Below are 9,509 nucleotides of genomic sequence, written 5' to 3'. Positions count from 1 at the left end.
GTTGGGAGGTTCCAAATAACTCCCGTAAAATGCTGTCCCAGGTATTCTCTGCTTCACAGATGGGACAGGAACTTTGGTGTTTCTGCAAAATCCTTACTGTATGTCATGTCCAAAACAACAAAATAAACAATGCCAAATCTATCCTGGAGGAGTTTCTTTGGGGGTCAGAAGGCCCAAGGGAGGTGTGGGAACAGAACAAGGTTTTCCAGCCAGCTTTAGGGAGCCCATTCCCATGCGAAGTCTCACTCTCTAAGTAAAGCCCTCACCCATCATTTCAAGTTCATGAGGTGTGTTATACGACCCAGCAGTTTCAGCAACACCCAAGCAGAAAAGGCATTCACCTACCTCGGGAGGTCACAACAGCCTTAAAAATAACAGTAAAATACTTGCGAGCATCTGCTCAAGTCCTCTGAAACAGCTGTAGCCAAGTTGCTCAGAGACACAAGCTTTTAAAACCTTCACAAGGTCTTTCAGTCACTGGACAGAATTCCAGAAATAAGCATCCCTTCCTTACACCACAATATTTCTGTTGGCAAAGAAACAAACCCAGCTAGGGGAGAAGAGGTGCTCTGTTTTATTAACTAAAGGTGCCATCAGCCTGACGTCAGGGAGGGAAGGTCTCCACTGTGTAGCCAAAGGCGCAGGTGAAAAGCAGACACAGAGCTGGTTGAAGCAGGGCTCATTTCGCCCATTTTTTGCCCTGCCTTCCCGAGCTCAGAGCTGAAGATGTTTCTCCATCTGCTCTCTCAACTTGTATTTCTGAATCTGGAATAAAGGGAGGAGGAGGAGGAGGAAGAGCGACTCAGAGAGGAGGTGGGACAGGCGGCCATGGCTCCTGCCCTGCCCCAGCCCCTCTCTTACCTTGCCCGAGACGGTGAGTGGGTACTGATTCACAAACACAACGTACCGCGGGATCTTGAAATGGGAAATCTGGGAAGAGAAAACCAACCTCTACACAACCTGCCAGGAACCACACAGCCAGCCCAGCCAGTGCTGCCCAGGCCAGGGCTGGATCCCAGTTGCTCTAAATCCCTGGGCTTTCATCTGCAAGTCCCCAGCAGCTGCTGGATGTACTAGTCTGGCAGGGAACCGAGGGCTGGGAGACCCACCTTCCCTTTGCAAAACGCTTTAATCTCTTCCTCGGTGCAGTCCTGCCCAGTCCTCAGTCGGATGCAGGCGCAGATCTCTTCTCCCATCCGCGGATCCTTCACACCAACTACCTGGTTGGGACAGACGGACAGTGTGACCACTGTCTGTGACACCTGGAGTGACATCACACTTCCCAAGCCTGATCTCTCTCTAGAAAGTCTGCTTACACTATTGCACAAGTGTCCTATTGTCTTTCCCTGCCTTGAACTGGTATCTCTTTTCGAGTTCAGAGCAGTGATATAAAGCCCTAGAAACTGCACAAGCAGGGCTGGTTTGCAACCTGTCTGCACTGGGACTGTTCCAAGGAGAGATGCTAGCCTGGCACAGGCACAACACTGACTAAGTAACTGGTTTATTTATGGGGAATCTTGTCTAGCACAAAACCTGGAGGAGAACAATCCAAGCAGACTGGAAGCAACTGCTCAATGCTGCAAAACCGTTGCTGACTTGCAAAGGGGTGAAACTAAGTCTCACTCCCCATTTCCAGGGCCTTGTTGGAGGAATCTTTTTGGATTTAGGAGTTTACTAATTAACTACCAGTAAAAACTGTCTTTCCAGACTGCTTTCCAAGTAAGGATTTCAGAGAAGGTGGACAGGCAGTTTCAAAACTGAAGAATGACAGTCACTACTTCGCAGATGTGAAGGTGGTGCATGAGGAGATTGCCCAAACTGACATGCCCCATGCCAGGAGCTCTGCCTGCCCCTTCCACGCCGTGAGCCTCTCTCTCTCCTGCTTGCCAGCCAGTATCACACAGAAGCTGATGCTGTAAACAGGGGAAGACAAGCACGTCCCAAGCAGCAGTCCCAGCAGCTTCGTGTACAGGTTTTGCACCACAGGAACCATCGCTGCTCACCCACCCCTCCCACTCACCTGGACCTCCTCAACCTTGGGATGAGTGTGGAGAAACTGCTCAAGTTCTGCTGGGTAGACGTTTTCTCCTCCTCGAATAATCATGTCCTTGCAACGACCTATGATTTTGCAGTAGCCGTGCTCATCCAGGCTCGCGATGTCCCTGCAACGACACCACGCTCCTAGTCCTGCCCCAGCTGGGTGGCACAATGGCTGCTGCTCCCATCCAGCCTGGTCTGCAGGTCAGGTCAGGGTATCCAGAGGATAACGGCTCAGATGCCAGCTGAACACACGGAAGAGATCCAAAAGCTTCTACAGCCAGACATTGCCATCGGCAGCATCCACACAAACATCAGGGCTCAGGGGAGGCAATTCCTGCCCCTGCAGTGTCCCCCCACAGCCCCTCCATCACACCAGCAGCAAAGTGACCATCCCCATCTCCAGGGGCATTTGGCACAGAGGACTTCTTGCTAAAAGCTTTTCTGAGGTTTCACAGTGAGATCTAAGAGCTAAATTGGGTCAGTTTTCCCTACTCTGGAAATCACAGCCAAGGCACTCCTGCACACACTCATCCCCATCCAGCATCACCCGGTGGGACGGACTGGGCGGGGCCGGGCTGTTTCCAGACTCACCCTGTCTTGTACCACTTCTCAGCAGTGACCACCTCGCTCGTCTTGGCAGGGTCGTCCCAGTAGCCCAGCATGACACAGTAGCCACGGATCTGAAGCTCCCCAGGAGTGTTCACAGGCACAAACTGCCCCGTTTCTGGATCCTCGATTTTTGCCTGGAGTGGAAGAGAAGAAGGGCTTAGGAGGGGGTGGCTGAGCCAAGCACGATGGCTCCAGCACCAGACGGAGGACGAGTCGAGGGCTGCTGCAGGCAGAGGACCTGGAGCAGGTGGGGAAGGTCACGGTCACCTCTGTGTGGGGAAAGACACATCCCACCGTCTCGGTTTTTCTGGCAATGCTGTCGTTGGGGAATCCCATGAAGGTGACAGGGCTGTTTTCTGTGGTCCCGTAGGCAACCTGCAAGCACAAGAAGAGAAATGTGCCTCGAGAGGAAAGGTGACCACACAGCTCCAGGCATGGGAAAGATGAAGCTAGTGATGAGCACAAGGGAGACGGGGATAGGCGGATGGTGTTGCCACAAGTCACTCGGATCCCAGGCAAGCACTGCTCTCATGGCCTGTGAGTGTCCTGGAGAGACAGAAGCTAAAGCAGCACCGCACCTGCCTGCCACAGCCTTCTTTGCTTCTGTTGCTGTGCTCCAGACCCCAACCATGACACTCTGGGTGTCAGGTACTTTTCACACCTCAACTACTTTTCTTGGAGGACCCCAGGGTTCACCCTCCTCTTTTTTTAACTTCTGTCTCTCCAAGTCCTGTTGACTCTCTACCACCCCTGCCAGACACTGATCTTTCCTTGTGTCCCTGCAGCCAGGGTGCCGAGTTCATCTTCTACAGCTCAGAGCCCATCAGACATCGCTCTGGAAAACCCCCAGAGCCAGCCTTGGGCTCCTGTAGGAGACCATGTGTCCTGCAGCATGGTTGCTCACCCCAGATCCTTTTGTGCAGACATCAGCTCCCGTAACCCTCCTAATGGCATCACGAGGCTGCACAACACTCAGCACAGCTGCGCTTACAGACCAAAAAGCCTCGCAGCAGGACAAAAGCTTCTCGCTGCTCGACCTCCCTCACTGCTAATCCCAACGGCAAGCTCTGAGTCACCTCAGCCAAAGGTCACTTCTCCTCGGAGGAAAATTCCAGCTCTTTATGCCCAACTCAGTGGCCTGCCAAGACAGCAGGAGCTGGGCAGGAGGTGCTCCGGGCAGCTCTGAGCTGCACCAACAGCACCATCACTAGAACTGCTGCTTTACCCACAGCTCCCGGGAGCTGCATTTCAGTGGTGAAACGCGCTGGAGCGCTGTTCTGGTTTCTCTAACCTGCCCAGCATGTCCTGTGTCACCAGGCAGGGTTTCTCTCCCACCCACTAATGTCACTGGTGGCTGCTTTGCCTGCAGAGCACAGCTGGGAACGGGCCGATGCAGTTTGCTTTCTTCTCCTCCGGACTTTCAAAGGCTGACACATGAGCAGCTCTGACCCACCAAACCCCAACAGGTCTCAATCATCTTCCTGCAGCCTTGGCATCCTGATCTGGGTCGTGCCTTTAGAGCAAATGCCCAGGCTCCACCACCCGCTGGAAGGACACGTCTGCACAGTCAAGGCTTCTGCATGGTGCTCCCCAGGCTCTAGGCATGTGCCCAAAATTAACGAGAGGCTTTGCAAAGGACTATGATAAGTATCATGAAAAAGCATGCCTATATCCCAAATGAGCTATGATAACACTTGTGGGAGCACTCAGTGCTTTCTGCTGCTGAAGGATCTCACGTTGGGCACAACCTGCCATAACGGCTGATGCTCTTGTTTGACTACACCGCGGTCAGCGTGAATCCAAGATGAAGATTTGCAGGAGCCTCCTCTTAGCCAGAAACCTGGAGAAGACCATCTCCAGGATACTGCAGGGACCATCTGGTACAAACTGCTCTGCTGGGAGCCTGGCAACCCACAGGGAGCGACTGTAAACAGCCTTCTCCTGCCAGACACAATGATCGCTTCCCAGCCGGGGTAGAAACCTGCAGCGGCTTAATGCTCAGACAGGATTTCTCTCCCACCCACTAATACGAGTCCTGTGGCTGGATCAAATGACTGACGAGACACAAATCCAAGATCTTAAACACTTATTAAAAATCCCAGCGCCTTTGTTTTTTGCTTTACTCTGCTGGATGAATTGCAGTGTCGGTCCCAGGATCCCAGCCAAGCCCTGAGTCAACCCCTTCTGCCTCTCCGGGTCGCTCCGGCAGTTTAATTGGACGCAGCGGCAGGCAGCTCCCTGGCAGGACCACGCTGTGGGGGCCACGGCTCACCAGGCTCCTCCAGATGCCTGGCAGCATGACAGGTACCCCGAGCCCCAGCTGCCTGTGCCTTGGCCAGCGGCTTGTCCCCATAAATACCCTCAGAATGGGCTTCCTGACTCGGCCTGGAGAGCAGCATGGGTCTGAACCTCCAAGCCCCATTGCTGCCTTCACTTCTCAGTCTGCCTGCACCAGCACTGCTCTCTGCAGCCAGACACCAAGATGTTGCTCCTGACCTTTCCAAGACAGCATTCATCTCCTGGGATAGCGTTTTCCCCATCTGCACATCCAGGACTGAGACAGTATCTGGAGCAAGCTGCTGTCCTTCCCAACCCTCATCTGACACGTGGAGCATCCGCCGACAGCTCCATCGTCCCAACCCAGCCACAGCTCGTGATGCATGAGGTGAAACAATGCTTCCACAAAACCCCACATGCCAATTTAAGCTTGGAGATATCCACAAAGATTCATAGCTTTCAGGACCCAAAGGGACACTTAACATCATCTAAGCCTTGTCATCTGGTATCATTTAGTACAGAAAACCTCACCCAGTAATTTCTGCATCAGCTCCATAATTTTCACTGGAGCTATATCTAGTGTGAAAGCAAAGCTTTGCAGAGGCAAGGAGTCCAGCTTGGACCCTTGGCTTTGAGAAGTGCCAAGACAGTATAGAACACAATTGACTGTAAAGTCTTTTTTACTGTGAGGACCACAAATGATCCCCCCAAGGCCCAGCACGCAGATCAGTCCTGCCTTCAGAGATGACAAGGACAGTTCCAAACCAAGCTGCCACCTAACTTACTCCTACTGACAAGAGATTCATTCTTTGTGAATCCTAAGCCTCTGTTTAAACCAGGAATAAAATGAACATCTTAGCAGAGCTGTGTTTTTTAAAGCATATTTCAGAAACATTTCCTGCTAGCACTGTTTAAACACTGGCCACTGCGGAACAAGCAAAACAGCCTGAAGAAGGAAGTGTCTAAAAATTAAAAATAAAGTAAAAACAATCAGACTCCAGTCTCCTTAGTAAACATTTGGGAAGCAGACTGATTTGGTGGGGAAAGTGGGGACTCTGAAGACCCTGGGTTTTTCCAACTGTGCCACTTATTTACTGCATAATTTGGAACAAGTCACATCAGCAATCTGCTCCTCGGTTTTCTCCAGCATTCAACAGTAATAAAAACACCCACTTCCCCCCGTGTTCAACTGCTGCTGAAAGGCTGCAATGAAGAGGCTGGCTTCAGAACCACCAGTACCCCAAGCAGGGTTATACTGGGTGGGACTGGAGAAGGAGGTCAGGGCTGCAGGAGGCCATGAGGTCCTTGGAGGACCCCCCCTTCCTCCTGGACCTGAACGATGCTCAGGGAGGAGCTTCACATCCTTCACCACCACCCTCTGGTTCTGCCACGCTGGCGGAGGGCTTGAACCACCAAGCTAAAACCTACAGAAATGGAGCTTCGATGAACAACAATACTAGTCTTGGGGGAAAAAAAAAGCAGCAAATTGACCATGAAATAATAGGGATTTTCAAACTTCAAAGAGGGCGTAATGAACAACAGAAAGCAGGCTGGCAACCCAAGAGATGTGCTAACGGACCGCTAAGAGGCCCTTTGAACTCCCCTCAGTACAACACGGATCCAATTATCCCTAAAGCCGTGCGGAACGCCTTGCCTGTCTTGGATATCTCCACCAAAGTTAATCCCAGCCCTTCCCTTCCCAGATAGCTCCAAACTGAGCAACGATCTTCCCTCACTCAGCTGCTCACTACCAAGATCACCTCAAATTTTGCTGTCCCCTGAGGACGTGTGTCTCCTTACTCCAGAGCTGTCCCGCTATCCCAGATGTTACTGGAATATTCCTGACCCTTCAGGTCAGCTTTGCTGCTGCAGAAAAACAACTCCTGGTCATGTCCAGCCTATGTCACACCGAGGTTTCCTTCCCTTCTGCAGCAACAGTACCATCTTTGTGTCAAAAGCGTCAGGACACAAACAAGGACGTCTTGTAGGACAAACCTCCAAGGGTGGCCACGCTGTTGGCATTTCTGCCCTCTCCCCCGGAGAGCTGCCAGACAGTCCCAGTTTGGATGGGGCTTCAAAAGTTCCCAAAAATATCAGGTGCCCAAAGCACCCTCTTTGTGTCGTAGCACGCGATGGCTTTGCCTCAGGAGGAGGCCACCGCAAAAATGGCAACCCAGGCCGCTGAAAATTAACCTCCTGTTGTTGTACAGGCAGGACAAGCTGCTCCTCGCGGTCTGGAGTTAAAGCTGCCTCTCTTCTTCCCAAGCTGAGCAGAAGTCTTGAGGCTTCCAAGTATTTCCCCAGTCCTGCCAGTGTTTGCCCAGTAGTGACCAGCAAAAGCATGTGCAGTTACTTACTGGTTTATCCACAGCTTGATAAAAGGTCTTTACTGTGTAATTAACTCCACCCTCCCTGGCGCAGGGTGCCAATGCATTTAGGAAAAGCAGAATTAAAAGGAAAAAGTGAGAGGAAATGTGCAGAGGAAGTGTCTTGCAAAGGTAGAAAACCGGTGGGTTTGGGGTACCTAAATGCTCAAAGCTGCTGGAGAACAAAATTTGGCAAGAACCTAAGGGCAAAGGTAACATCCCCATGGGTTCGGAGAGCTCAGCTCCCACCGAAGACATGGCTGGACGACCAGGATCTTCTCACTGCATTTTGAATGTTCTCACAGCACATTCCCATAGCTTCTGTAGCTACTGAAACCATCCACTCATCAGATCCTCCCAAAAAACGAGGTGGGACAAGATGGGAGATTTCACTTTGGCCAAGGACTGAGGCTGCGGAGAGGCAGCAAAGGCTGGGTGAGCTTCCCGGAGGAGGCCAAGAGCATCATGCAGCAGCTGCTGGGATGGGACAGAAGGGAAGGGTGGGTGGACATCAACAAGGAGCCAAACTGGCAATTCATCAACGGGTGGAGGCCACGCTGCAGTGGAAGAAAACCCTCAGAAGGAAGGAGGTGCACCCATGACCACCTCCTCCAGCTCAACAAGCAGCCTGAGCCTCCACGCCACTGTGAAGGGCACCCGTCAAGCGTGTCACATAGAAATGTTAACTTGGGTCTGAGCTACAGGATGAGGCTTAAGTGAGCAATGGAATATTTTAACGTGGAGCTGAAAATGTGAGAATTGTTAACACTAAGAAAAATAAGAGATTAAATGTGAAAAAGACCATCTCAAATGTTGTATCAAAACAGCTCTGACCTGCAGACTCAAAGGAATACCCCAAATCTATATTTGCACTGTTTCAAAACCCATATTTATTTGCTTAGAATCACAGAACAATTCAGGTTGGAGAAGACCCTTGGGATCATCAAGTCCAACCATCAACCCTACACTACAAGGTCACCCCTAAACCAGATCACCCAACACCCCATCTAAACGACACTTGAACACATCCAGGGATGGCGCGACTCAACCCCCTCCCCAGGCAGTCTGTTCCAGGGTCTGACCACTCTTTCTGTGAAGAATTTCTTCCTCATGTCCAACCTAAACCTGCCCTGTTGCAACTTGAAACCATTCCCCCTGGTTCTGTCCCTAAACAGCCCACAACGCCTGCAAGAAGGAGAGGAGGGGAGCCCAGTATCTGCACATCACCAGGTACCAGGAACGTTTGCAGAACTGCCAATCAATTAAGAAAGAGAGGATGGCAGGATAATCCTGCCTCCTCTGCGATGTCCTAGCAGCGCAAGATGGGCCCCAGCTTGCTGCAGTACCCCACCACAGCAGAGGTAACACCAACACTGCTGCCATTGTCACCGCCAGACTGCGAGCCACCCATGAGTGGGACCCAGGTGAGCTCCTGAGGATCGCTGGACATTTGCTGACCAGCCAAGGGCCACAAAACGCGGTGTGGGAAGACCAGACCCTGCCAGCGAACAGCTCAAAACACAAACAGCCGGGAGCCCGGGGGCGAGGTGCCAGTTGTGGGAGATGCCAACCAGCTCCCACCGCAGGAATGTGCTCACCGAGGCACAAGGAATCGAAAAACATTAGGGCAAAGAACTTCCTTTTATCCAACATTCGTGCCTGGCGAAATGGAGCCGAGAAGCAGACACCTTTCCCCCAGTGGCCCTGCCCTGATGCCACCCCACCACGGGACTGAAAATAACTCGGCATCCATCTAACTGCTGCTGCGGGCACGGGGCTGGCGGGGAGCTTGCAGGGAAGGGACAGCTTCCTTGTGGCAGCTACATCACAGCACCTTCACGAGGAAGCTACAGGTCCTTTCCTGTATCCACAGCCACAGCACGCCCATCCCTGCAGAGAGAGCATCACTGTGCCCCAAAATCTGCAGTCTCAGCCAGCAAAGAGATAAAGGGTAGAAAATAGGGAAATTTACCTTTAGAGGAAGAAAAACGAGGAGATGGTTTGAGGTTTGGGCAGTATGACCTCTGAAAGGGGTCTCATTCCAGAAATACACACGGGTGGGATATATTTAGGGATGGAGTTTGCAAGGCCCTCATCAGCTTTTTGCTCCAATCTGACCTATGCTGGCAGAAATCTTCACAGAAGCAACATGCTGTTAGCTGGTACTTTTTGCAAGGAGACGGGAAAACCAAGTATCAGACATCAGCTGCAGGGGAG

General features: G+C 51.9%; 1 protein-coding gene across 1 annotated transcript in view; it reads right to left on the bottom strand.

Moving 5' to 3' along the window:
- Window positions 1-714: 714 nt before the first annotated feature.
- ACSF2 (acyl-CoA synthetase family member 2) overlaps window positions 715-9,509 on the bottom strand; it is a 29,653-nt gene continuing 20,858 nt past the window's right edge. The window contains exons 10-15 of the mRNA XM_009877631.1: window positions 2,917-3,024; window positions 2,632-2,783; window positions 2,021-2,162; window positions 1,110-1,220; window positions 862-930; window positions 715-765 (exon numbers count right to left, since the gene is read on the bottom strand). Of these exons, the coding sequence (XP_009875933.1) occupies window positions 715-765; window positions 862-930; window positions 1,110-1,220; window positions 2,021-2,162; window positions 2,632-2,783; window positions 2,917-3,024 (633 nt within the window). The remainder of the gene's footprint in view (window positions 766-861; window positions 931-1,109; window positions 1,221-2,020; window positions 2,163-2,631; window positions 2,784-2,916; window positions 3,025-9,509) is intronic.

This window comes from Apaloderma vittatum, unplaced genomic scaffold, assembly GCF_000703405.1.
Source record: "Apaloderma vittatum isolate BGI_N311 unplaced genomic scaffold, ASM70340v1 scaffold12651, whole genome shotgun sequence".
NCBI classification, from domain to species: domain Eukaryota; kingdom Metazoa; phylum Chordata; class Aves; order Trogoniformes; family Trogonidae; genus Apaloderma; species Apaloderma vittatum.
Note: the sequence above shows the minus strand (reverse complement) of the source record. Positions and strands in the feature narration are given on the sequence as shown.